Raw genomic sequence first — 27907 nt, forward strand, 5'->3', positions numbered from 1 at the left:
TGGGCTCAGGGCACATCTAACTTCCCAAGGGCAGACAGACACCAGAGGATGTCTGAGGAAAGGGAGAAATTGAGCCCCGTGTGCCGGCTCCAAGAGGTCCTAGAATGAGCCCTGCCTAGTGGGGCCTGGTACGTCCGTAGGCTCTGGCTACACTGTGTCCAGACGCCCAGGAGCACTCGCTCCCAGCCTTTCCCAGCCCAGATGGGGCTGGGTGTGCGGACCCCACCCGCCTCACACCCGGGAGGTGATGTAGACGGAGTGCACGCGCTCGGCCAGGGTGCTCTGCAGGTCCTGCAGCGGGTCCAGGCCCTGCACCTTGCTGCTGCGGCCGTAGATGAGCTGCCGGAAGGAGTCCTGCTCCAGCAGGGCCTTCATGTGCTTCAGGAAGAAGCCCTCACAGAACAGGGCCAGTTCGGGGGCGTTGTGGATCTGTGGGGACAGGGAGAAGGGGTGAGACCACAGCCTCGCACGCCCCTCCCCCCGGGTCAAGGCCTGGGGGGGGGCATGCCCTGTCTCTGCAGCTTGAGGTGACCCCCCCTTATCGAATTCCTTCCCTAAGCACCTCCTTCAGGATGGACTGACTGGGTTCCAATCCCAGCTGCACCATCGGGAACGTCTCTGGTCTCCTGCCTGTGTCCCATGGGGATGGTGTTGAATGGCCTTCTCCCCATTGGATTGGAAGCTCCCTGCTAAGGCCAGGGACTGTCCACTGCTGGGTGGACATGAGGGGTCATGAGGTAGGCAGATACCGAGGGACCGCTCTGGGTGCCAGGTTCAAGGTCACGTCCCTGCAACACTCTCTTAGGGCTGATGCTCTAGTCTGGGGGATTCGAGAAGCCAAGGAGCCAAACAAGCAAGGAAACGCCACAGAGTCAGCGCTGGGAGGAAGCGGGTGGCAGCTGCCTCGTGAGGAGCAGAGCGCGGGAAGGAGCTCCCAGAGGAGGGGTGGTTCTCGCAAGAGCGCTGGAGTAGGAACCAGCTGAGGGGAGACAGGCGGCATGGGAAGAGATGTGGGCAGGGCCCCAGGGGCCTCGTAGAGCTTGGTGAGGGTAGGATTTTATTTGCCTGGAGTTTAAGGAGAGGAGTGACAGAGGCGAGTGGACTGTGGGTGAGCCAGGATGTGCAGAGGTGAGGCCAGCACAGCAGTCGGAGAGGTAATGGTGGAAACAGTGGAGGGAGAGGGCCTAGCTGTGGGAGTTTTTCTTTAAAAAAATCAAACGTAACTCCTAAGTCTGAGCAGGTGGTCATGCCGTTTACTGAGATGGGGGAAGATTACAGAGACCAGGTTGAGGAGAAAGCCAAGGCCCCGTGGACTGGATCTGACTCAGGCCCCACACCTGGGAGCCATGTTGGTCTCCCGCGCTGCATGTGGCCCCACGGGGCAGCAGTGACCTCAGGGGCGCCTGCGCTTCCTAGCCTGGGTGGAGCAGAGGGCGTGCAGGTCCTCACCTTGGCGTACTTGTAGGTATTGACGGCGCTCTCCACGCTGAGGGTCTGGGAGCACAGGATCTCGCAGTGCCGCTGCAGGGCGTCCAGCTGGAACAGGCTGGCAGCTGACAGCAGCTGTGGGGGCAGAGCACCTTGGGCATGTGGGGCCGGGCCTGTGGCCCAGGCATCACAGAACAGCAAGGTGCTGCGTCCGCCCAACCTCCGGGGCCCGCCCACACCAGCAGGACACTCCCAGGGCCTTGGTTTATGTCTGTTCTAAGCCAACGGAGTATTTGCTGGGACACCCGGTGGCACAGGATGGACAGATGTTGGCTGGGATTTCTGACCTTGGGAGTCTGCAACGCTGAGCTACACGCTTTGTCTACATGGCCTTGTAGCCCTGTACCCCGGTAGCAACAGGCCCGTTTTCTAAGCGGGAGGAGGTGAGGGGGAGGCCCAGCCATCTTCTAATCCTCCAGGGCCGACCACCCCCACTGGGAGTCCCTTCCTAACCCCCAGGTGTGGCCAGGAGGTCAGGCTCCATGACCTCCTGGCCAGCCTCTCCGAAGGGCCTCACAGAGGCCACCTTCCTCCCCTCGTCTCTCCAAAGGCTGAAAGTGGGCTTGAGATCTGGCAGGTGGGCGCTGGGTCCCGTGCCTGACCGAGCGGGCCAGAGCCTCACCTCCAGGATGTCGGCGGTGGGGATGTGCATGGATTCCGTGCCTCCATGGTACAGGTACTGCATCATCATCTGCAGCGAGAAGAGGCTGTGTGAACGCCAAGTGGACCCGAGTGCCCATGTCCTCACCCGGCCCCCCGAGTGCCACTCCAGCTGCTCCCCGTGGACCCCAGCCCGGCCCCGGCCGCAGATCCTCCAACTCCCGCTCAAGCTGAGACTCCAGTGTGCATCTTCGCTGGAGAGCAACCTCAGAAGTCAGCCCGAGACCTTTCTCTCCTGACTCCCGCCCGGGAGGGGTTCCCCTCGCGCCCAGGAGGGAAGGTCTAGTCACAGCCGGACACTGAGGCCTGAGGAGGGAAGCTGGTGTGGCTTAGGTCACTCAGGCCCCGTGACTCCCACACCAGAGTCCTCCAGTGCGCCAGGTACCATGCTGATCACCCCTCCTTTTACCTAAATTCTAAATACGGGGCTGGGCCGGAGGGAGGTGGGGCTCTGAGGGTAGCAGAAGCCGGCCTCAGCTCCCCTGTCTGTGCTGGGACTCCTCGTGGAGGTAGAGCCAGATCTGCTTCCCCTGGAGTTGTTCCCTTGCAAAGAAAGCACAGAGCCTCTGGAGTCGGCCGGAGGCGGTGGGGCCAGGAGGGGAGCTCCGTTCAGTTCTGCTGAGGTCGGAGTGGCAGCTCCCCTCACGCTGCAGCCTGGGGCAGTTCCCAGCTGGAAGGAGGACAGTGTCCCTGGCTGGCTGAAGAAACGGCTCCAGCAGGGAACTGGCAAGTGTGTGAGTAAACAGCTCCGGCGGCACAGTCGGGCTCTGTCAGGACAGCCCCAGGCTGGGAGAGGCACCACTGGGTCTAGGGAAGGAGCCCAGCCTCTGGGGGGCGAGGAGCAGGGAGGGGGCCTGGCCAGCCTCGTGTCAGCCCAGGGCAGGCCCGGGAGACACGAGTCCCTCCCTACTGAGGAGTGGGGCTCCCCTGGTGATCTTACCACGGCACATAGTGCCTGCCCTTCACCATCTGGGCACCAGCCAGACAGCTTGACTATCAGGGCAAAACAAAAGGCCCAGGTGGGCAGGTGAGAGCTCCCAGGATTCTTTGCTAAAAGATGGTCTCAGGGCAGCCCCTCGGCAAGCGGAGCCCCGGAGTGTGGGCTGGGAGCTGCTCCTGGCCTGGAAGGCAGCCGCCTGCTGCATGTGGAGAGTTGGTGTTCGCAAGGCCCAGCCATCTGTGGTGCCTGGAAGGCACTAGAATGCAAGTCCCTAGAAGCCAGACCAGAGCTGCTCCCTCGGGGCCTTGCTGAGGGGCTGGTGGCCGCAGTTTGCACAGCCCAGCACTCCCCATGGAGGATGTCTTCAGGGTGCTCCAGGAAGGGCCCCCACAGGATCCACTGCTCACCCACCCCCACCTGTCCCACTATTTCACGCCCTGCCTTCTGGAGCCCAGGGGCCCTGTTTCCTGCTGTCTCCCCAGCACCCGAACGACGAGTGAGGGCACGAGGGAGACGACCATTTTGGATGGGGCTTCTGGGAGACGGGCCTCTCCCTTTAGGTCACGAGCCTGTGCTGTGCAGGGCCAGGACCCCCACACTCATTGCTTCGGGACCTCAGTCTGGAGACCTGCAGCCACCATTTTCCGGAAAGGAGCTCTCAGCCCAGCCTGTCTCCTCCCGACCTCGCCTGGCAGCCAGCTGTGGAGCTTCCATTATGCAACCTCTGCTGTTCTCCATAGCGCAGAGATCAGAAGACCTGCCCTTGATCTCCACCACAGGATGGACTCCTCATGCCCTTTTCTGCTCGGCCAGCACGGCTTGGTGGACTGATGCAGCCGACACCGTGAGTCCCCACCTGTGTGACCACCACCCACCTCGGAGGTCAGGGTTCCGCCCCAGGTTCTAGGTTGCCAGCAGGCGTTTGGGCCACCTCCCTGGTGCAGGGCTCGCACACGGGCCACGCCTGTTCTCACACATGTCAGTGTGCCCAGGCCCTGAAGCTACCACCCCACCATGGAACGGCTACCGTGGCCTGGACGCTCCGGCCCGGCCACTGATGCAGCAGGACACGGGCTGGGGTGGAAGGCTGCCCCCCAAAGCGTGTAGCACCGAGACCCACCCACCTGGAAGATGTGGTACTTCATGTCGCTGATCTCGATGGTTTTGCTGCTGTCGCCATCTTGTTCTGATTTATTGGTCATCAGGGTCTTGAACCTGGAGCAAGGGGACGAGACAGGCGGACGTGACTTCCTCTGTCACTTGCGCCACGGCACCATCCATCACCTGACCGGTCACCGGGAGATGGAGCGACTTAAAAGTTACTGCCGTGCTCCCAGAATAATCCTCAGCGAGTGACACTTTACATCTCCCGGCTGACAGCTGGGCCCAGCCCTGCTCTGTCCCCACAGGAATGACCATGACACCTGTGGCCAGAAAACTGACTTTCTGTTCCAGAATATTTGTTTTCTAATAAAGACGATGGCCTCGGTGCTCTTGGCCCCATGGCCCCTGTGGGCGGGCGGAGGGGGCTCTGTGATGCACGTTGGTCACCCGGGGGCTGGACCCACCTGTTGGAAGCCGTCACCAGCAGGACTTTATGTGCATAGAACAGCTTGCCCTCCACGAGGAAGGTCACATCCGACATCTCCTTGTTGTTCAGAAAGTGAGGATCTGTGCCGGGAGGGAAGAAAGAAGGGAATGACCGAGGAGCCCACCTCCGGGGTGTGAGGGGGGTTCAAAGGGAAGAACAGAGGAATAGGCCAGGCCCTGGCACCTGGGGATGGAGAACAAAGGTGGGAGGGAGGGAGGGAGGGAGAGGAGGAAGGGCCGTGAGGCAGGGGCCGGCAGGTGGCGGTGGCCTCACCTAGTCGGGCCGGCAGGGTCTTGCGGATCTCTGGGATGCTGGGGATGGGGCTGCTGCCGTAGCAGTGCGTGAAGATGGCAGCCAGCTGCTGGATGACGGAGTCGTTCTGTGGGGAGGCAGAGAGCCTGTTAGCCATGGCGAGTACGTCAGGCTGATTTCAAAAGCCCAGGATTCGAGCAGCCGCTGTCTTTTGTTCCTTCTGGATCTGCCTTGGCACGATGATGCCTGTTCCTTCGCCACTGCTTCCCCCGATTGCTTTCCTGGCCAGGCTCCAGCCCAGACAAATGCGTGGCCTCGGCCCTCTGCAGCCAGGCGGCGCAAGCTGGTGGGCAGGTGTCTGTCTGCCCGTGGTCAGTCTGTGTGTCTACGTGTCTGCCCTGTGGTCTGGCTCAGGGCTGCGGGCTCTGGAACGCAGGCCTCCTGAGCTTGGGGTGGGACCTGCCCGGCGACACTCACCTTGCTGGTCTTGAGGATGTTGAACATGAGCTGCAGGCCCTCGGTGACCAGCTCCTCGTTGTACTCCTCCTCCTTGAGGGAGCCGAAGTCCCGCAGGAGGCTCTGCACCACGGAGTACCGCGACTGGGAGAAGGAGGTCCTCAGGGACTCGATCCAGACGTGCAGCTTCCAGGGGACGCCTGGGCCGGGGAGAAGGGCCGGCGTCATTCCCGGCGAGCACTCCCGCACAGACCCCCGAGCCCGCCCCACACTGACCCTTCTGGCAGGCTGCCTTGGGATGAGCGAGAGCACCCCACCTGGGCCCGTGCCCCACCCTGTGTGCTGAGCACCCCTCTCAGCGCAGCCGTGGAAGGAAAGCGCCCGTTCTCCCTGACAGGCCGCCGAGGCGTCAGAGGGAATCCAGGTCCTCAGCCCAAATGCAGGGCGCCCGGCTCTGAACGTCTGCAGCTCAGCCGGGGGCCACACTGCCCCACTGCCCGTGGGCCCGGAGTTCCGGGGGAGGATGCATTCATTGTAAGCAGGACATACGGGCCCCACGCCTGCCTAGAAGCCCGAGGTGACCCTGCCCCATCACACGGCTCCACCAGCGCCCAGGGCACAGCTGTGAGTGCGCATCCCATCAGGCGTGTCGGTGGGGCCACAGCAGGTGAAACTGCTTTGTGAAGGTCCTGACAAAACTAGCATTGTCCCGCTAACTACAGAGAGAACCGTGGGCCAGAAAGGGTCTGATGGCTTTTCTGGACCCGCTGTAAGTGGCATGAGCATCCTTGGTTGACTGATACACCCATTTTACAGTGAGGAACCCTGGCCGAGTAGCTGGGAGAAGGCAGCGTGGCCCCCTGCTCGCCGTCCTGCACTGTGTGTGTGTGTGTGTGTGTGTGTGTGTGGCCCCCGTGACAGGAACAACACGCCGTCTTGTGCCGGGTGCTCATGGTGAGCGGCACCAGGCCATGCTTCCTGCACGGAGTCGCCTGAGATGAGCATCATCAGCTATGGCCAAGGTGGCCGGCTGCAACACGCCCAGGTCTGTGTGACCAGCGTCCCCGGAGGAGCAGCCATAGCCTGGCAAACCCGGGAACGAGGGAGGCTGGCGAGGGGCAGGAGAGCGTCTAGTTGACCAGAAATGTTGACCTGGTCCTATGAGGCTCACAGTGCTGCACCTCCCAGGGCCTGACCAGGGCAGTGGAGGGCCGAGGGCTCGAGCCAAGACGGGTCCCTGCAGAGGAACTGCCTGGGGCCCAGGGCCTCTCCCGTCCTGGCCGCCCACACCCCGCCCCACACTCAGCTGCCCTGCGGCCTGTCTGCCCGTGGGCCCTGGCCTTCAGGCCTGCTGAAGAGCAGAACATGTGTGTGCACGCATGCCCGGGCCTCACCCAGTGCCCTCAGCTCCATGGTGATGTCCACGTAGCCGTGCTCCGCGCTGTAGTACATGGCCTCCTGCAGGGCCTTCGTGCGGGTCCGGCTTAGCCGCACAGGCCCCTCGCCGCCGCTGCCCTGGCTGGACGCGTCGCTTTCCTCCACGCCCTCGGCCAGGATCTCCTCCAGCGACAGCACGTCCGCTTTGGCCTGCTGCGGCTGCGTCAGGAGCTTCCGCAGGACGTTCCTGTGGGCCAGGCACCAAGGGGTTGAGGTCCCGCCACGGACGTGTCCACTGAGTGCCCCGCAGCCTGGAGGGCCTGCTCTGGGACACCCGTGGGCACAAAGTGCTCAGGATCTTCCCCACCCAGGAAGGCGGGCCGGGAAGGGAGGTCTCAGCACCTCCCAGCCCCAGCAACCGGAAGAGGCAGGGAGGCTGCAGGGACCCCTCCCTCCTGTCATCTTGGTACTGCCGAGAGCCCGGCAGGCCTGCTGTCCTGGCTGTGTGACCTCAACCACGTTGTTCCACCTCTCTGAGCCCTGACTGCTTGTCTGCAGAACAAGGCGTCAAGCACCCTCTCCAGGAGGTCACCTGGGCCAGTGACGGCCTCAGTGCCGAGCCTGACCACAGCAGCCTGAGACAGCGTCCACCTTCCACGGAGTGTCGGCAGCACAGCCGCGCTCATACGGACTCCCTCCCACTAACAAGAATGTGAAGATGAATGTCGTACAGAATTCGTTCACGTACGAATGTGTAGTGTCAGACCTGCCAGAGTGCGTCCCCCTACACTTGGCACTGAAGCCTGGGAGGTCCTGGGAACACTCATTTAGGGGAGATGCACACACCTGGAGGCCACAGTGGGCAGAAGTGGAGACCCAGACCCCAGGCTCCAGGCCCCAGGCTCCAGGCCCCAGGCTCGTCCCGTCACATCCTGCGGCTCAGGCCTGGGGCAGCTGAGGCAAGGGCAGGGCAGGGCAAAGGTCACCTGGGGGCTCACTTCCTCCTCTCACCCCTCCCCACTCTGATGGAGGCCAGGCTGTGCCAGGCAGCCCAGCTCACGGCCTAGAGACCTCCTGCAGGACCAGGGTCACTCCAGAGAGTGAGAGGTGAGGAGGCTGCAGTGGGGGAAATACAGGCACTGGGTGGGTAGAGAGGCCGTGATGTGCAAGCTGGCAGTTGAGGGCGAGGTTGGTTTAGGGGGTGAGTGTGGGGGCAGGGCCAGCAGGTGCAGAGGGAAAGCCTTGGGGTGGGGGGAGACCACAGCGAGGGCACAGTCTGGCTCTGAGAACAGTGTTTGGAACGGGAAGCAGGCGTCCACCTGCCCTCGGCCTTCTAATAACCTCCTTCCTGTCTCCCTCTTCCCCCCGGAGCTGCCTAATGGCTCTGCCCTCAGCCTGCTGCTGCCCGTCACACCCCTGAGCAGGCGTGGCCCCACGAGCCCGGCCACCATCTGCCCTGGGCAGGACGTGGCTTCCCAGAGCCCCCGGAGCCTCAGCGTGGCCGAGCCATCTGCTGGGTGAGAGCGTCGGGAGCCGCTTGGCTCCAAACCTCCACCGAGCACGGAAGGACCGAGGCCCAGAGGCGGCCCCGCAGCCCCAGGGCAGAGAGTCAAGGGAAATGGGCCTTCCCGACCCAGGCTCCAGGCCCCAGGCTCCAGGCCCCAGGCTCGTCCTGTCACATCCTGCGGCTCAGGCCTGGGGCAGCTGAGGCAAGGGCAGGGCAGGGCAAAGGTCACCTGGGGGCTCACTTCCTCCTCTCACCCCTCCCCACTCTGATGGAGGCCAGGCTGTGCCAGGCAGCCCAGCTCACGGCCTAGAGACCTCCTGCAGGACCAGGGTCACTCCAGAGAGTGAGAGGTGAGGAGGCTGCAGTGGGGGAAATACAGGCACTGGGTGGGTAGAGAGGCCGTGATGTGCAAGCTGGCAGTTGAGAGCGAGGTTGGTTTAGGGGGTGAGTGTGGGGGCAGGGCCAGCAGGTGCAGAGGGAAAGCCTTGGGGTGGGGGGAGACCACAGCGAGGGCACAGTCTGGCTCTGAGAACAGTGTTTGGAACGGGAAGCAGGCGTCCACCTGCCCTCGGCCTTCTAATAACCTCCTTCCTGTCTCCCTCTTCCCCCTGGAGCTGCCTAATGGCTCTGCCCTCAGCCTGCTGCTGCCCGTCACACCCCTGAGCAGGCGTGGCCCCACGAGCCCGGCCACCATCTGCCCTGGGCAGGACGTGGCTTCCCAGAGCCCCCGGAGCCTCAGCGTGGCCGAGCCATCTGCTGGGTGAGAGCGTCGGGAGCCGCTTGGCTCCAAACCTCCACCGAGCACGGAAGGACCGAGGCCCAGAGGCGGCCCCGCAGCCCCAGGGCAGAGAGTCAAGGGAAATGGGGCCTTCCCTGGGCGTCCACAGCCCCAGGCTCCAGTCCCAGGTCTGCCAGGGACCCACCACCCTCCAGCTTCTGGGCCCCTGTGCCAGATCCCTTTCTGGTCTGGAGAGACCTCCAGCCAAGCTCTTCTGCTCCCCACTGGGGAATCCAGGCTCCCGAGACCTGGTTTGTGCCCCCACATCACGGGGGGCAGGAACCCAGCGGTTACCTGTGGCCGTGGGCCGCTGAGTGGCTGAAGCAGTTCATGTCCTCGTGGAGAGAGGAGGCCATGCCGTTGGCCTCGAGCATGCTAAGGAGGGGGTCCGCGCCTCTGCTCAGCAACAGGCTGACCAGCTCGTAGTTCCCTAAGAGACAAGGCGGATTGAGCACGTGCCCACCACGCACTGCACTGTGCTGGGCCCGCCTGGGCATCAAGCACGGCGATTCGGCCAGAGGGCCCAGAGGAGGGGCTTCAAGGTCCATGTGTGGGGGTGACATGGGGAGGGGCAGTTGGGGACCCTTGCTGGGCAGGGCAGGTCAGGGCAGCATGTACCTACCAGCTGCAGAGGCGAGCTGCAGGGGCGTCTCCGCGTAGCTGTCCTCGCCGCTGTTCACGGCTGAGCCCTCCACGTGGGCGCCGGCGTCCAGCAGCAACTGTCGGGGCACAGGGAGGACACGTAAGGGAGGGGGACTAGAGGGGCATGTGCCTCAGGAGGCTGTGGGGTCGGACTCCATCCAGCTCACCCAGCAGCCGAGGAACCAGAATGGCAGAACTCCAGGTTCCCCTCAGGGCTCCACGTTTCTAGAATCTTCACCTCCACCCTGTGGCCTTGGTCCAAGCCCCTAAGCTGTGGGGACCTCTGAGCTATTCCTGCAGTGACTCTCCAAGAACTCATGCAGATGAGCAGCACAGAAAGTACTGAGGGAAACGGGGGCTCTGGGAGGCAGCAGAGATGTGGGAAGGCCTGGGTATCAGAATCCAAAAGAGCCGAGTGCTAGTGCAGGCAGCTCAACTCTGAGCCTCAGTCTTCCTCATCTGGAAAATGGGAGGGGACCGCTCGCAGCGTTGCTGGGATTAAGTGAAATGGTGCGCCCCTCTCTGCAGGGGCTCAGTGACCGGTGGATCTCGGCGTTCTCATCAGGTTCAGTGAGCTACCCGAGGCTGGAATTGGTGGGGCTGTGGGACCACCTTGCTGCCTAGGACACCAGGAGGCCTCCCCATTCTGGGCAGGCCTTGCCAGGGGCACGGGGCAGGGTTAACAGATACCAGGCCGTTCCAGCTGAGCTGGGCCAGCTTTGCCTTGGGCAGGGGTGGCGTCTGCACAACTCCACCAGGTGTCTTTGAGCTCCTTCTCACCTTTCCTGACCGGCCGCTCAGGAGGGAGCCACCTCCCTGCCTCCACCCCAGGTTTCTGGAGACCAAACCCTCCTCAGAGCCTGTGCTTGGCAGAGTCTGGGGAAACCCCGCCTGTCTCTCCCCTGGAGACCAGGTGAGGGGGCGGGCTGACCTCAGCCTCCACTGCAGTGTGTGCAGAGCTGGGGTGCCGTCAGCAGGGACCATTGTCAGCGAGAAACCAGTCAGGCACCAGCGCCAGAGCCCGTGCACCAAGGCGGCGGGAGTGGGGCACTGCCCACTGGGGCGAAACTGGGCACCAGACCAGGCCAGCCTGGGCCCGGCTGGACCTGTGCTCAGGTCCTCGGGAGGCACAACCGAGAAGCAGGCAGATGTGGCAGCCGGCCTGGTACCCATCTGTGACCGAGTCCCCTACAGGCCAGGCTGCGAGGACGATGGTGAAGAGGCTGGACATGGCCCTGCCCTCAGAGGACTCACACTCTAGTGGACAGCGAGGGTGTAACATGACCTCCTGGGAAGGAGTGTCAGATCCCGGAGGAGCAAAGGAGTCTGGGAGCGAGCGGCAGTGTGGCTGGGTTCAATGCTGCTCTGCCACAGCTTCCCCTTCTAGGCCCGAATCCACACCTGTCACAGCTGCTGAGCCAAGATGGCCAACAACGTGGCTTGGCTGGACAGGTGAGTCCTGCCTCCGGAAAGTGGCACACTGGGCCGTTAACGGGGAGAGGCAGACCCGGGAGGGCGCCGTGACACAGAGGCAGCTCTGTGGGAGTTCATGAGGGCATAGAAAAAGCGAGGGATCGGAACGGTGGCGGAGAGAGAACAGCACATGGGCACAGATTCCAACAGGCCCTGAGACTCACCCAGAGACACGGAGATGCCAGGCAGGCCCGGACTGCTTGGACCTGGGCCTTGTTCCTGAACCGCCCCCCCCCCCCCCCCCCCCCCCCCCCCCCCGATCCTCACACAAAGCCCTCTCCTCGAGACAAACCAGGTGGGGCTCTGCCTGCCGACCAGGTACTTAAGCAGCACCTCTGGTATCCCAGATCTGAGGCAACGGCTCACTCCTTGAGGCTGAGGCTATGCTTGGGGCCCAGTCCATGGCACTGCACACCTGGCAGGAGCTCACCTGAACCACAGAGATGTGTCCATGCAGCACAGCAAATGTCAGTGCAGTCCAGTGCCGGCTGTCGGGGTGAATGGAGGGGTGCCTGGGAGAGTTGCTAGGAACCTGGGAAAATACCACAAACGATCAGTGTTTCTGGGTGAGTGACATTCCCGGGCAGGTCACACAGGCACCCGAGTGAGCGAAGGGGGTACCCTGCGGGGATGGTGACTAGGAATTAACTCAGGTGCTTTCCACATTCCATTGGTAATGTCTGCCTGGAGCACCCTGTGGACAAGGCTCAAAAGGATGCTCAATTAGTGATGTCTGCCCTGGGCAGAGGGAGCACTTGATGCCTCAGAGGAAGGCAGAGCCAGAAGTACTTGGGGATGGGGGTTAGGTTGATAAAAGGTAAAAGGTGCCAGCAGGATCGTGGCCATTCTCTCCTCTTCACTCCCCCACTTAGCACCCTCCTCTCCGAAAGCCCAAATCTTTGCTAACTGTGATCGCCATGCACCTTGGATTTCCAGTCCTGAGACACCTCTACCCAGTTGTTCAAAACTCTGCACCCAGCATGCAGCACGGCTGATGGAGACCCTGGGGTGCTCTCTTGCTGGGCTAGGAGCCTGGGTGCGGCTCTGGGGCTTACGCACCTGGATGTCCAAGTTTGCTCCAGCATCGATCAACATCTGGACCATGGCTTCGTCCCCAGCAGCACAGGCGTACATCAGCGGCGTCATACCCTATGGGAACCAAAGGCAGAAACGAAACTATCAGGAAGCAGAACATGGGGACATATTCCACAGGCCTCTGCCCCAGAACCACAGATCCAAGGGTCCTGCTTCCCCCGCTGCTCATCCGAGCGATCCTGTGCCCGGTGCCGGCCTCCCCTGGGCCTGCTGGGCACACGGCACCCGGAGGGCGAGGAGGGGCATTTCCACGAGCACAGGCCGTGGGGCCGGACGCAGGTGCGAGGCCTCCTCTGCCACGGGGAGCTATAAACTTTGTATGCAAGTTACTGTACCCCTCTGTGCCTGTTTCTTTATCTTTTTTTTTAATTTAATTTTTTAAAATATGTTTTTATTGGTTTTTAGAGAAAAAGGAAAGGAGAGGGGGAGAGGGGGGGAGAGAGAGAGACAGAGACAGACATCGGTTGCCGCCTGCACTCCTCCCACTGGGGATTGAGCCAGCAACCCGAGCATGTGCCCTGACTGGGAATGGAACCGTGACCTCTTGGTGCATGGTCCAGCGCTCAGCCCACAGCCTCACACAGTGACACAGGGCTGGGCAGTTTCTGCATCTTTAGAATGGGAAGAGCATTCCTCACAGGGTGGGGGTAAAGAGTATGAATTACTCTGTACAGATTGCTTGCTACAGGGTGGGATTACCTTGCCTGAGCTAAGTAATTAACACAGCGCTTTCACTGCTGCTACATTAAACGGCCATCGCCCCGCCCACCCAAGCCCTGTGCGTGCCAATCACCCTGTGAGCGGTTTACATGCATTATCTCATTTAGTCGCCATGACACCCCAACTAGGAGGCTCTGCTCTTGTCCCCATTTTACAGGTGTGGGGCAGAGGGGGATTACGTGCCCACAGCCTCACATGAGTGACACAGGGCTGAGACGAAAGCCAGGTCCCGGGCTGTGAAGCTCACCCTCTGCAGCGTCTCCTGGGAGGTGGAGATGCTTTACCGTAACGTCTCGTGCTCCTGAGACGTTCCGAGCTTTCCCGGAAGCTGAGGCCCAACCCTCACGGGGTGCAGGTGAGTGGCGCATGGCTGCCTCCTGGCCGGGAACCCTTCTAGGGGCCGGTAATAGCAGAGGCCGTGGTGGGAAGAGTTATTCCTCAGCTGGATCCTGGCAAGCGCTTGCCTGGAGCCCGTGCTGTTATTTATTAGGTTATTTGTGTGTAGACATCTCTTGGCCTCGTAAATCCTTGCCTCGTGCCCAGAGATACAGAAATGGCCGAGATTAATCATGGCGCGGCGCTGTCTGCCCACAGGTCACTGTGTAAACACCAAGGCCGAGGGATGCGCAGGACCGGGCCTCGGAGAAACGCCACTGCCGCAGAGCGGAACTCGGCGTCGGTTCACCCCCGCACACGCCTGGCTTGCCTCCCCCGCACATCTGCACACGACTTGGAGTTTGAGGCAGGCTCGGAGCCCTGTGAGGAGAAACTCCTTTTTCTGTGTCGGGCCCGTCCCTACTTCAGGAACATGAAGCGGCTAAACCGAAAGGGGCTGATTAACAGACTCCAGGGATCGTCGTCGTCAGCCTGTGGACACCACCCAGGACGACCGCTTCCTGAGCACTGACCATGTGCCAGAGGCCAGTCCCACCGTGACCCTCCGGGGCGGCACCGTGATCCCCGTGGTGGAGGGGAGGCGCGGAGGCTCAGAGAGGAGCTTGTCCCAATGCCACGCTGTGACATGGCGCCCAAGCCCAGGGGTGTCTGAAGCCACAGGCGGGGCCTCGAGAGGAAGACGCCCCCACCTCCCATCCTCCTCACTCCCGCACCTGCCCGCACAGAGGAGCTCTCCGAACGCACCTGGTCGTCCATGGTGTTGACCCCGTCCGGGCCCAGGGCCGCGATCGCCTGGTGGATGAGGTCCGTCCTCCCGCAGTTGAGCATGCGGAAGCCCAGGTCCTGGCTGAACTTCTCGGTAGCCGCTCGGGCATCCAGCCTCCGGAAGGAGCTGAAGCAGCACTCGGGTCTGCGCAGGAAAGACCGGCGTGTGTGAGCGTGGCCGTGTGTGGACGCTCTGCCAGGACACCGCCTCGCAAGGAGCCGTGACACAGCTGTGCCCGGCGGGCGGGCGGCAGGCGGACGGGGTGGGTGGGGAGGACTGGGAATGGCCAGGGGAGCAGCAGTGACTGGCCTGGTCGTGCTCAGTGACACGAGCACACACACTCCTGCTGGTCTGTGGCCGTTACAGAAGTGCTCTGAGCTCCGGGGAACGGTCCGTGGCCAGGAAACAACGTGCCCTCTGGAATGATCTCCCCGGCTGCCCGAGGAGTCCTGGCCTGGGCTGGGGCCACGGAGAAGGCCTCGCTGGGCCCCTCGCATGGTGTGGTGGCCGAGTCCCAGTTCTGAGCATTACAGTCTCTCCCCTCGAGGCTTCTTGGTGAGGCCAGAGGACGGAAGAAATGACAGGGAGCAGCCAGAGCCCCAGTGCCATCGAGCACCCTACCAAGGGAACTCCCAGGAAGCCCAGCATCTCCGCAGGGCACTGCGGGCTTCCAGAGGGCAGCTCGGCCGCAGCCGTATGAGGCCAAAGTGTCGAGAGTGTAACTTCCAGAAGGAAAGCGGGTGTTCGCCATGAAGACAGAGGAGGCCAAAACTAGGGTTTGGGCCGGTCAAAAACAGCAACAAAAGCTGCAAGACTCTCACGGGCCAAGCATGGCCACACGGACCTTCCCTGGGGCCTGGAGACCCACGCAAGAGGCACATCAGAAGGAAACGAAGAGCCTTGCTGGGGCCACATGGACCTACGTTCAAATCGGGGCACAGCCACCTGGCTGACTGGGTGCCTAGGGGCAAATCACCTCAGCTTCTCCACCTGTAACATGAGCACTATAATAGCCCTTTCTCTCTAACGCTGTCATAAGGACCAAGCAATGCACATAAAAGGAAGGGCTCAGCGCAGTGCCTGCATAGGACGTGCTCAAGAATGGCAATTACAGGAAGAGAGGAGAGGACCCACTTCCGCCGCCCCCAAATATCCCAGAGCGCCAGACGGTGAGAGCTCGCCTGCCCTAACCCAAGGGTGCTCTGGGTACCAGACCCACGGCTGCAGGGGAGGCACCCAGAGAGCAGCCGAGGCCCAGAACGACAGCTCTAACGGGCTGCAGGAGACGAGGGCGGGGTGGCCAGGGGTGGCACGGGAGCCGGGGCCCTCCCGCCTCGCTCCCCCTGAGCCCGTACTTGAGCTGCCGGGGCTCGCAGTCCAGGCCGGGCAGCAGCAGCCGGGCCGCCTGCCGGATGTCGCCGCTGTCCACGGTGAGGCTGCGCCGGTGCTCTGCGTAGGTGATGGCCACGCGCATCCACTCCATCAGCGGGGGCAGCAGCATGAAGGGCCTGCGAGGCAGCAGAGAGAGGGTCAGGCCCGGGCTCTTGCCTTTCACCAGGACACACCAGACCACGGGCACTCAGGGTTCCAAGCCCACCGACCCGTTCCTGCCTCCTCCTGAGCACGAACCAGCTCACCTCTGCCCGTCCAGATACCACTGATCCTTCAAGGCTCAGCTCCGGAAACCTCCCCAGATCCCTGTCTCCAGAGAAAACAGTCCCCTCCTGCTCCAAGGTCCCTCACAACTCTCTTCCGACAGCCAATGCGTCTCCTCCTGACTGACGCTCCTGCTTGGGGAAGAGCCTCCCTCATCCCTGCTTTCTCCAAGCCACGCCCAGCACAGCCCGCACACAGGCCCCCAGGAAACATCTGCTGAAGGACTAACGTATGGCTGAGCATCAGGAACTCAGTCTAGGGCACCCAAGTTCTCAGCTCGGGACCAATCCCTGTTTCTGTCCAGAAAAGAATGGCATATAATTTCCAAGGGTGTGGTGCTCACGCGTCGGAGTGGGAAGCCAGGAATCCACGGGGAACGTATAGATTCTAAAACAGGGGTCCTCAAACTTTTTAAACAGGGGGCCAGTTCACTGTCCCTCAGACCGTTGGAGGGCCGGACTATAGTTTAAAAAAAAACTATGAACAAATTCCTATGCACACTGCACATATCTTATTTTGAAGTAAAAAAACAAAACGGGAACAAATACAATATTTGTATTTGCATGTGGCCCGCGGGCCGTAGTTTGAGGACCCTGTTCTAAAAGGACCAACAATCCATTTGTGAATGTCCCCTGTTTGATTACAAGTGTCCACTTGAATTCCCCCTCAAATATTTCTGGGTTTTACAGTTCTCCCATGATAATGCTACAAGGCAAGCTCAAAGGCACACTTGTACGCATCAGTCCTTTTCATCCAAGGGGAAGGTTTCACCTAAGCCACCAGCACCGGGGAATGAAGTGTAAATGAGAAGAGACTTGGTGGATTTGCCAGCCATCCTTCCCTATCGTGGCCAACAGCCAAGACAAAGCCCCAAGTGCAGCCGCTCAGGTGGCGTCTCCCAGCCGCACGCGGGAAAATCCAAGAGGGAACTTGGGAAATCATGAAGTCTAGTCAGATGTGGCTGCGATTCATTCTGTTTCGGGCCCCTCAGAGCCTGGCACATGAAAAAAATTCAGCGTCAATAACCTCGGTGGCAGACGCTGGGGACGGGCTGCCCCATTTGGCCTCTAGTTCCCCACCTGCGGACAAGCTCTGTGTCCTCCTCAGAGTCACTCCTGGAGGCTCAGCCTCGAGCCTGCTCCTTAAGCCGTTCCGGAGATTCTGTTGGTGCTCAATTCCCTGCGTTAAATCTCTTCCTGCTTGAAACACCTAGGGTGGTTTCTGCTTCCTGAACTAAACACTGATTAATATTCCCAACATGCAGAACCTCCCCGGGCCAAGGTGGTTCCTCTGCCTCTGGGGTGGTGGCCACCTGCCCACAAACTGACCTCTTCAGGCCTTTCTCCTTGGCCTACCCGCCCCCCGGGCCCGTGGTCCATGGGAAAGTAAAATGACAAGCAATTCATGGGTTTTCTCGGTAACGTGCTACCCTTGGCCTGTGGGTTCCTGGTCACTATTTCCTTTCCGGTAATTTTAAGCCCACTGGGCATGCTGAGAAGCGCTGGCCTGCTTCACTGGACATTCTGGAAAACCCCATAAAAACTCCCTGGGCCGCAGCTGCGCCCTGACTCCAGGGTGAAGGGGCCCCGGAGGAGCAAGGCTGGGATGGCTGATGTTTGCATCCTCCCCAGCGTCTCTCTGCTGTGCTCCCTCCCAAAGAAAAACGCTGTGTCCCTCGGCTGCCTTCCCCTCGGCTGCGCCCGGCCGGAGCCTTTCAGTGCCAGCGTGCACGTGTCTGCAGGGCCAGGGCCCGAGAGCAGGGCAGGGTGAAGGCACCCTGCCAGTCTGGCACCTCGGAGCAGCCGTTCCCAGAGCTTCGGTCTCAGGATCCCCTTCGATCTCTTACAAATGATGGAGGCCCCTCAAGAGCTCTTGTTCGTGCGTGCTATCCTATTGATAACTACTGTGTCAGAAACTGAAACCGAGAAAATGTTACAACATCTGAATACACCAGCTCAGATCCCATCGGACATCAGTGAGAAATAACATAACTGCGTGTCACATGCCTCCGGAAACTCTCCTCAACCCTCCTAAGAAACTGAGAGTGAAAGGCAAGTAACACGTTATAATGAAAATAATCTTGGCCCTCTGAGCTCCCGGAAAGTCTGACACCCCCAAGCTCCCCGGCCCCACCGGGGGAACTGCTGCCTTAGATGAACGTGGCAGATCCCTGAGACAGGCTGCCCTGGGCTGGCAGGAGCAATGGGTGTGGGGCTGGACTCGGGCCCTGCGGGCACGCGGCCTGGCTAGTCCTGGAATGGCGCATGGTTTGCACGCATCTGAGGGTCCTACACGTGTGCCTTCTCTGCCGCATCCTCACTGGGAGAAAGTTCCAGTGTCCGGTGAACTGGCTGTGCAGCCTGGGGCAGGTCATTACTCTCCTTGGCCTCTTTTTCTACTAAAGAAGGGTGTTTTCACCCACGGATATGTTCATTGATTTTTTAGAGAGGAAGGAAGGGGTCTGGGGAGAAACATCGATGTGAGAGAGAAGCTTCGATCAATTGCCGCCTGTACACGCCCCAACCAGGTATCGAACCTGTAACCTGGGTGTGTGCCCTGATCAGGAATGGAACCCACACCTTTTGTTTACAGGAAGACAGTGTTTCTATTTTCCATTGTGGAACCCTTCAATGTTACTTCACAGACTGTCCGGTGACCAAGAGCATGGGCTCTGCAGGGAGACTCCTGGGTGGGGATCCAGTGCAAGTTCCCTCACCTCTCTCAGCCTCAGTGCCCCATCTGCAAAATGGGTACAACTCCTAGGACCACCTCACAAGAAATACGTCAGTGAGGTGTTCAGCAGAGTGTTTGGCACATGGTAAGTTCTTGGTAAAGGTTAACTGTTATTGCTATTTTAGTGTCTGTTGATAGACAAAGTACCTAATAGTAACAACAACAAAAGGTTATGGGAATCTGGTCCGATGAAGTGCCTCAGGTCCAGCCAATTCTGTCCCCGCAGGCCCCCCAGCAAGTATAAACAGGGAAAGCTTGCAAAAGCCTGCCAGCAAGCTGCTCATCACCTACACCAGTGGTCGGCAAACTGCGGCTCTCGAGCCACATGCGGCTCTTTGGCCCCTTGAATGTGGCTCTTCCACAAAATACTGACTTCTGCGCATGGGCCACGAAGTTTCAATCGCACTGTACGTGCGCGCCCGCACGTGGAATTTTGTGGAAGAGTCACATTCAAGGGGCCAAAGAGCCGCATGTGGCTCGAGAGCCGCAGTTTGCCGACCACTGACCTACACCATCCACCTCATAAGGGAGAGAAAACAAACGTGACCGCGATGTGGCCTGCGACCTGGAAACCATTGCTGGTGGTGCAGGCGCGCGGCCTTGGCCACCAAGAACCCCGCACCAGGGAAGGACCCACCTCAGGCCGAGGGTCCTGAACTTGTGAGGTGCCCGTGGGTGGGTGTGGAATTACTGCGTGGGGCCTGCCCCTCCTGCGCGCACCAAATGCTACTGGCGGCCTAACCTATAGAGCCCCACGCGTTCATGCAAACACATCCGCTCAGTCCGGCTATGACAAACAGAGCCACTTAAAAGGCGATCGACTGGTAGCATTTGTCTTTGTGCATAAAAAAGCAGCTATTGCCATGGGGGTGGGAATCCAGGAAATACACAGATGAACAAGAACCTTCGACATGCAGAGGGCGAGAGGAGGAAACAGAGGCCCAGCCTCGAAGGTCACAAGCCAGTTCGCCCAAGGTCACAGAGCCAGCTCAGCAGCAACGTGGAGACCAGACCCACATGTCACGACTCAATTTCTCTTCATCTCTCCTTAAATTAATCGTTTCGATGAGCCTGAGTCTACCAAGCCCATGGCCTCATAAGGCCCTTCCACACGGCCAGGTCTGCAAAAGCCATTTTCCCTCTTTAAAAAATGGAAAGAGAATAAACTTCTTAAGGCCTTGGTTTTAAGAGGTCCCTGCAGCCTGGAAAAAAAAAATAAACCCTGCCCCACTCAGCAAGCATATGATTTATTGGGATTACAGTCCTATAAGCGGTGTCTTAACAACACAGAACAGGAAACACCTCCGATTTCCAGCTCAAAGGAGGCTCTGTTCTTTGGGGGAGGTGGGCAGGGGCCTCGGGGAAAGAGTCAGGTTGGCAGATGGGCCATGCGAGCCCCAGGCATAAGGCCCTGCACCTCTATCCCCCACCGGCAGGCCGAGTCTGGGCCAGCAGCCGTGTGCCCTCTGTGCCCGCCCACGAGGACGTGCGTATGATACTGGGGCAGGCCCCGGATGTGCCCACTGGCTGGGCAGGGCCTCGAGACCTGGCGGAGCTCAGCCCTGAGAAAACTGGGCTGTGGTTTCTTAACTCCCACCTTTAGCTGGGAGCACAGAAGGCTCTGGGGTGCGGGCGGGCCTGGCTCCCAGGCCAGGAGGGTTTGGGGAGGTCCAGGATGCCTAAGGCTGGCTCCCTGACAAGGTTTCCCCATCACCATCTGAGCCCAGCCCGAGCTATGAGCACACTCAGAATCGCACAGGGACCAGCCAGGCAGCTGCAGATGAAGATCAGGGAGGGGGCGGCCAGGATGTCTCCTAATTCTTCCGATGACTTGGCCCCACCTTCAGTGGGAGCCACTGCAAGCCCTGGGGGTGACTGCCCACTGCAGTCACCTTCTCACGGATCTTGCTGCTCCCACGCCCCTCCCGCCATGCTCTCTGGGCCGGGCTGTGTGGTGGAATCTGTGAAGATGCCACACGGTCCCCAAATGATGGCACAGGCAGAGACTGCTCTGGGAAGGTCAAGGTCCGGAGAGCCACCGCGGGCTAACACCAAGCCGAAATGTCCACGGAGAACAAAACCAACGTTGTCCCACTGAAGTCAGACTGCACGCCCAGAACAAAGGAAGCGATTCTAGTCCAATTCACATATTGGACTAATTATTCTTCTAGAATTGCTTGGTAAACCAGAATGGTTTGGCTCAGCTGGCGTCAGAGCTGGGCAGGCATCTTTCTTCTGACCCCCAGTCCTATCTCCTCCAGCCGCCGCTGCCTCAGAGCCTGGAGCTAACCCCTGCCCCCACATCCCCACCCCACCCCCATCCCCGTTTGGGGACAAGTGACTTCTCTTAGAGCCGAGCTTAGGGCTTTCTGTGGGGAAAATACACTTTTCTTATTAAAGCTCATCTGGTACAGATTAGAGGCAGTAGATAAACCTCCACTCGTCCACATATGCACACGGATATAAATTTAGAATACAGCCAAGCCGGGACCAGCTGCCTGCGACTTCCCCGCCTGTTCCCGGGGTTGCCCTTCAGGCCCCCGTGGAGCCTAAAAGTGAGCACCAGAATGGGAGGTCGCACATGTGACCATCGGGACATCCAGACTGGCCCCTGGGCCTCCAGGAATAACAGACAAACACTAACAACTGCTGTTTACAGAGCATTTGCTGAGCACCTGGCACCGTTTTCAGCCTTTTGAACCTCTGGGCTCATTTACTTCTCCTATCTACGGTATGAAGCAGGTACTGTTACCGTCCCCATCTGACAGATGGGGAAACTGAGGCCGGAGAGGAGTAGTAAGCTGCCCGAGGTCATGCCGAGCTGGTAAGTGGCCGAGATGGGATGTGGTCCCAGGCAGACCGCCCGCCCCTCAACAATACACTCCACTGCCACTCAGGCGAGCCGATCGGCCTGCCTTCCATGCCTGCACCTGCCCCATCGCCTTCCTATTGGGGGGAGGAGCATCAGGCACAGTGATTATATAATCTGTCACCCAAATGGGCCCCTTTGAGAGGGACGAGGAGTGCTACTACCAACACCACCAGGACAGCAGGTGAAACGAGAGTCGTCTCAGGCAAATGGACCATCTGGTCACCCTGGTGTGAGGCACCCGGAGTGCCAGGCAGTGGGAGGCCGGCCCTGCCCGCCCACCCTGGAGGAGGTCTCCACTCGCCCTCCAGCTAATGCAATTCTCACAGCCCTCAGCCCATCTTGTTATTATTTTATTTGTTTGACTTTTGTCTGCTGCCTCCCCGGGCTGCAATTTCTCTGAAGGCAGAGACTGTTGCTCACTGCTGTTTCCCCCCCTCAGCACAGCAGCCCACGTGAAACCCAGTCTCCGAGTGTATAAGGTGCGGCACAGGTCACCCTCCCGGGGCAGCGCCCTCGGCTGCCCCTGTTTCCGGGGGGTCTGCTCTTACTCCAGAGTTCTGGGTCAGGCCCCTGAGCTCGTGAAATGGGGAGTCGCTCTGTCTTCCACTCTTGGAGGCTTGAGTTGGCCTGGGTGCTGGCAAGTGGTTCTCTTTAGGAAAAAACACACGCACTGCCCAGACAACAAGGCGACCATTTCATGGGAGAATTTTCTGCGGGGCACGGCCTCCTGGGGCAGCGTGGCTGACAGGGGCGAGGCAGCCTCTGGGAGGGCAGCGGGGAGCTGGGATCGAGCCTCTCAGGAGGGTAAGGGCAGATGTGGTTCTGCACACGTCCCTGTGCCCTTGGGCCCTGGTGGAGGGGACACAGCCATGATTTGGTAACTGGCCTGACACCAGGGTGGCATCTCATGTGGGCGGGGTGGTAGAGATTCCAGGGGAGATGGCACGCAGGCCACTGCCCCTCCACCCTTTCTCACGCCTCCCCCCCCACCCTTTCTCACACGGCAGCGAGGGCCTTGGGTGCTGTGAGGTCCGGGGCCCCTGACCCAATTCTCAGGCCAAAGCTCCCAGCTCAGCGGCTGGGCGGGCGAGCAGCTGGTCCAGCAGGCCGGGTATCGCTGCTGCCCACACACCTGGAATGCAGTGGTGGGAAAGCAGGCCTCTCTCCTCTCTGCTGGGGTGCGGCCCCCCCTGCCCGCAGGCCACACCTCACCTACGGGGCTCACTGCTGCCATGCGCAGGAGATCGGGCTCCTGCAGCCGTGCCCGGCGTCTGCGGTGGCTGGCAGAGACCACACGCTCTCGCACCATATGGCAGCCAGACAGAAGGCCTCCGACCTGTTCAAACGCATGGCCCCCCAAGGGCACTGTCACCAGCACCCGCCTCTGCCAACGAGGCAGGCGTGCAAGGACCGACCCGCGGGCTCGGCGGCTTCATTTACCCCGGACACCTGCTGCGCAGCGGCTGAGGCTTTTGCTTAGGGTTTCCGGGTCGGAACTCCTGTCTGGATTCACTGAGTGAAATCACACAGCACCCACCTCCCCCACGTCCCACAGTCTAAGGCAGAGAGATGACCTAGTCTCACTGTCAGGTAAAGAGTCTCCAGAAACTTCTAGAGCAGCGGTTCTCAACCTGTGGGTCGCGACCCCTTTGGGGGTCGAACGACCCTTTCACAGGGGTCGCCTAAGACCATTGGAAAACACATATATAATTACACATTGTTTTTGTGATTAATCACTATGCTTTAATTATGTTCAATTTGTAACAATGAAATTGGGGGTCACCACACATGAGGAACTGTATTAAAGGGTCGCGGCATTAGGAAGGTTGAGAACCACTGCTCTAGAAGGAGGAGGGGCATGGGGCTCTGGAGGCCTCACAGAGATGCAGTGAAGGGGGTAAATTCCCAAAGGCAACGAGTGGCTTTGACCCAACCAACCAGAGAAAGAGGAGAAGACGGTGCAGACTCCCGGGCCGACCCTGCTTTCTGCACCCACATCCCAGCCGCAGCCTCAGGCAGGACCCCAGCATGGGCTTCTGGGCAGCAACGCCCCCTGCTGGGAAGTGTGGAGGGCCTGGATGTGCCGAGTAAGCATGAGGCCACTGTGCACACACGACCCTCTCACGCATCCACCCTGCGAGGCAGGACTCGCCATTCGTCTGCATTTTACAAACGTGGAAACAGAGGCTTCGAGAGGTTTGGAGACATGTCTGAGGTCACATAGCTCGCCCATCTGACTCTTAAAAAAAAAAAAGATTCTCGGGTCTTTCATGAGACCACACTGCCCCCCACAAAATGCTGAGCCTGTGCGGTGGACAGAAGGCTCCCCTCAGTGGGCCCACCTCCCGCTCCGCCCAAACTCCAGCTCCTGTACCCACAGCCCCATCAGCCCCGATGCCAGTGGGAACGGGAGGCTGGCCAGGGCCCCGAAGTCAGAGGGTACACGTGGACCCCTAAAGAGCCTTCTCCCCCAAATCTCGAATATTCAAGTAGCAAGCGGGCACAGACGGCTGTCGGAGGCGGCTGGTCTAGTGGGAGGAGGAGCACGTGGACCCCTAAAGAGCCTTCTCCCCCAAATCTCAAATATTCAAATAGCAAGCGGGGCACGGACGGCTGTCGGAGGCGGCTGGTCTAGTGGGAGGAGGAAAGCTAAGAGCTGCCTGTCAGGCAAGCAGGAGCAGGCCAGCGGCAGCCCAGCCCGACGCCAGGTACCACCGGAGCTCTCAGCCCCAGCCTCACGTCCGGAAAGCCAACCGCTACGCCTCCGAAGGGACCCTCCTTAAGAAAGGAAGTTCAGTTCTCCGCACAGGGATTTTCCTGTAGACAAAGGGGATTGTTGCTGCCGGGTTAGAAAAACACTCCGAACGAATGAGGCCCCGGGGCCTGGCAGTTCCCCCTGTGAGGACCGGTGGGCCCAACAATGGGCCAGGAAGTCATATGCAGCGGGCAGCTTCCCAGGGCACTTGTCAGCAGCGGGGCCAGGATCCTGTCCCGTCTCCAGCCCGTTACCTGGCACCACCACTTCCTTTGTCTGCCCCAATCCCTGGCCTGTTCCTTTTTGGATGCTGGACAGATAGATGCCCTCCCTCAGGCTGGCCACCCAGGACCAGCGAACTCAAGTCTGTTGGAGAAGAGGCTCAGAGTCGTTGCGATTGAGCTGCACTAGCCATGCTGGGTCGAGGGGGTGCTGACCGAGAGACCCGGCTTCCAGCATCTTGCCTTCCTGCTCCTGGGTGGCGGGAGGGTATATCACCTTGGATCGTGCGAATTCACTGTGTTGTTATAACCGGGCCTCCCCGCCTGGACTCACATCTGCCTCTTCCTCGCTGGGCCCTTGGGTGCCCTGCTCACCCTTTCTCAAGGCCTCGGTCTGCTCACCTGTAAATGACAGCAATGGCTCCCTCCAAGAGCTAATGTGAGGGTCTGTTAGACAGCTGTGCATCTAAAGTGCTTTACAAACTGCAAAGCTTTGTCTAGATCAGTGATGGCGAACCTTTTGAGCTCGGTGTGTCAGCATTTTGAAAAACCCTAACTTAACTCTGGTGCCGTGTCACATATAGAAATTTTTTGACATTTGAAACCATAGTAAAACAAAGACTTATATTTTTGATATTTATTTTATATATTTAAATGCCATTTAACAAAGAAAAATAAAAAAAATGAGTTCGCGTGTCACCTCTGACACGCATGTCATAGGTTCGCCATCACTAGTCTAGATGCTTCTGGCCCAGGCAAAAATAAACCAGATCACATCACTCCCAAGCTTAACACTGAGCCACGACAGCCCACCACGCGTAGGTCTGTGGCCAAACCAACTAGAAAGGGGCCTAGGGCCGAACACCAGGAACTTCAGAAAGTGCTCCACTCACTCTTGGTCTCTGAACCAACAGGTGGGTGAAATCCAGTTTTTAGTTCTTTGAAATCCTTGGGTGGTGCGTTATGATAAACCTAAAGTCTATACATGTGTTTGTCCAAAACAGTCCTCACTGCATTCGTCCTCTGTGACATCTGGTCTACCTCGTCTTCCGGCCCCGGCTACTGCCAGGGCTGAGTTAAGAGGGAATTGAGGGCAGGGACTGAAGAAGGCATATATGAGAGGGAGGGGAAACCTGCCTTTGAGGGGTTGTGATATTTAAAGTCACCACTGCTTTTGGGTTATTTATGCATTAAACAAGATTTAGTTATTCTAGTGCTTCCATAGGTTTGTGAAAAGTAATTATACCAACAATAGCAGCTACCATGTGTGAAGAGTTTACTCTGTGTGCTACGTCCTTTAAATACATGACCTCGTTTGATCCCACAAAAACCTTTGGAAGTAGGTCAAGCCACTTTCCATTTAAAAAGCTGGGGAAACCAAGGCCTCAGAAGTTAAAGAACTTCCCCAAAGTACATAACTGGTAAACGGCAGAGCAGAGACCCCGTATTACGGTCGTTGAACGCAAAGCATCCAATCTTTAGGCTCTACAGCCTATCTCACTAACTGAACAAAATATTTTACTGCCCTACTGTGTGCTAGGGACTGTTCTAAGTGCTGAGGACACAGTGGGAACAAGGCCGACCCATGACACTTACATTCTAGAGACAAGTAACTAAGCAAATACTAAGCAAGGTGATTTCGGGAGGAGGAAGGTGCTCTGAGGGTGATGGAGAATGACTGGCAGCGGGAGGGACAGCTTCCTGGGTGCACTGCAGACCACAAACAAGTCACTCCAGGGTTTACTGGGTGGGCCAGTCTGGGGAACACATGCAAACAAGTCCTTAAGTCACCCAACAGCTATTCTTCTTTCTTTTACTGCCATTTTGGGAAAACAGATGGAAATTTAATGCAAAAAAGGAGACGAGGAAAAGAGAAAAGAGCTTAACGTTGCAAATCTTCTTGAAATGGCATTTAAGGGAGCCAGTCAGTAGAATGAAGCCACCAGTGCCATCATCTCTATTATCTGGTAAGAAAACACTTTCGCAAGCTGAGCAAAAGCTTAACGAGCCCCCTTCTTCAGACTGAGCACATGGCCTATCTGGGGCGCTTCCTAGTTATGTAAAGTGCTCATGGGGAACCCCCCACCCCCCTGCATCTGGAAAGGAACAAAGAGGCGCCTCTGTCCACGCTGTGTACATCACTTGTGTCGGGGGCATTTCCCCAGAACAGGGGACTCCCCCAGGGAAGTAGGCACTGCTCAGATCCCCACGTTACACAGGAGGAAACTGAGGCTGAGGGGTAAGGAGTCTTGCTCCGATCACAGCCAGGGCGCCTCTGAGGGTGCTCGAAGCCCCCCAAGAAGCATTTACCTGGATAAACAAGTATTGGTGATGACTTAAAAAACAAACACACCTAATTTTTTCGTTTTTAAAATGTAGATCCATTTGTCATGAAATATGCACTTTGAAACAAGCAAAGTCCTTCCGGGACTTTCACCGCCCATGCCGCCCTGCCTGTGGCTGTCTCCTCGGCCCGGTTACAGTCCCAGGCTGTCCCGATGCCACCCCACGTCTCCAGCCTTTCCAAACATCCTCCTGAATACGATGGCGGCGAAGATGACGACGGCTGACCTACTGCGTGCCAGGCACTGACTAGTCTAAGTGCTTCACGTGCATTAACTCAATGAACCCCACAACGCCCCTGGAGGCGGCACTATTACTCTCATGCTAAGAAGAACAGGCCGAGGCACAGAAGCCAAACGACACGCCCGTCTACTGGTCAGCGGCAGAGCCGGCCTGCATCTGGGCCGGCTGCAGGGTCTGAGGGCCGACCTAGGACATTTCCATGCAACCAGCCTCCTCCGCCACTGTCTGCTGGTTTGTGCTCATTTGTCCCCTTCTCTCCTGTCCTTTGCCTCCCTCATTAGGCTGCAGACTCAACCACATAAGCCCCTGTTCATAACCCTTACACCCCTTCCCCACGGACCCACAGACGTGCGGGAGAAATGTGAGTTGGTAAGTGAAGCCCTTACAATGCTATCTGTCTCTATCTGTGCTCTGTGATACGAGCTATAGTTAGCAGTGGTGTTTGTAAGTCGTTGGCATTATTAATTATTATTGTCAGTAGCAGTGGTTATAAGACGTGCAGGAGAAATGTGAGTTAGTAAGTGAAGCCCTTACGATGCTGTCTCTATTTGTGCTCTGTGATGCTAGCTATAGTTAGCAGTGGCGTTTGTAAGTTGTTGCATTATTAATTATTATTGTCAGTAGCAGTGGTTATATTAGTAATATCAATAGCGGTATTAGCAATTGTATGAGTAGCAGTATTCCTAGCCCAGATAACACTTGAGACCACATTTTAAGAAATGTCATACTACATTGGAGAAGAAAGACTACTCGGGATATCAGTTAGAAGAGGCGTCCTGTCTTTAGGTTGACATGGCCCCACGTGTGTCCGCACTCACGCCCCTCACTGGGCCTCCTGTGCAGCACATAACCTGTGTATCTGTTCTGAGCGGCCCTGCCCAGGCCTCCCTACCCAGGCCTCCCTACCCAGCCTCCCTGCCCCAGGCCCCCCTACCCAGACCTC

At 59.0% G+C, this 27907-nt stretch overlaps 1 protein-coding gene across 2 annotated transcripts in view; it reads right to left on the reverse strand.

Moving 5' to 3' along the window:
• Positions 1–228: 228 nt before the first annotated feature.
• ABTB2 (ankyrin repeat and BTB (POZ) domain containing 2) overlaps positions 229–27907 on the reverse strand; it is a 141830-nt gene continuing 114151 nt past the window's right edge. The window contains exons 4-17 of one of the 2 annotated variants that reach the window (XM_005864409.2): positions 15497–15649; positions 14120–14285; positions 12224–12313; positions 11595–11696; positions 9672–9768; positions 9344–9479; positions 6782–7011; positions 5409–5587; positions 4953–5058; positions 4657–4759; positions 4213–4303; positions 2111–2179; positions 1450–1563; positions 229–429 (exon numbers count right to left, since the gene is read on the reverse strand). In XM_005864409.2, the coding sequence (XP_005864471.1) occupies positions 232–429; positions 1450–1563; positions 2111–2179; positions 4213–4303; positions 4657–4759; positions 4953–5058; positions 5409–5587; positions 6782–7011; positions 9344–9479; positions 9672–9768; positions 11595–11696; positions 12224–12313; positions 14120–14285; positions 15497–15649 (1834 nt within the window). In that variant the 3' untranslated portion in view covers positions 229–231. The remainder of the gene's footprint in view (positions 430–1449; positions 1564–2110; positions 2180–4212; positions 4304–4656; positions 4760–4952; positions 5059–5408; positions 5588–6781; positions 7012–9343; positions 9480–9671; positions 9769–11594; positions 11697–12223; positions 12314–14119; positions 14286–15496; positions 15650–27907) is intronic. The other variant, XM_014538168.1, reaches the window with a different exon arrangement.

This window comes from Myotis brandtii, unplaced genomic scaffold (genome assembly GCF_000412655.1).
Source record: "Myotis brandtii unplaced genomic scaffold, ASM41265v1 scaffold187, whole genome shotgun sequence".
NCBI lineage: Eukaryota > Metazoa > Chordata > Mammalia > Chiroptera > Vespertilionidae > Myotis > Myotis brandtii.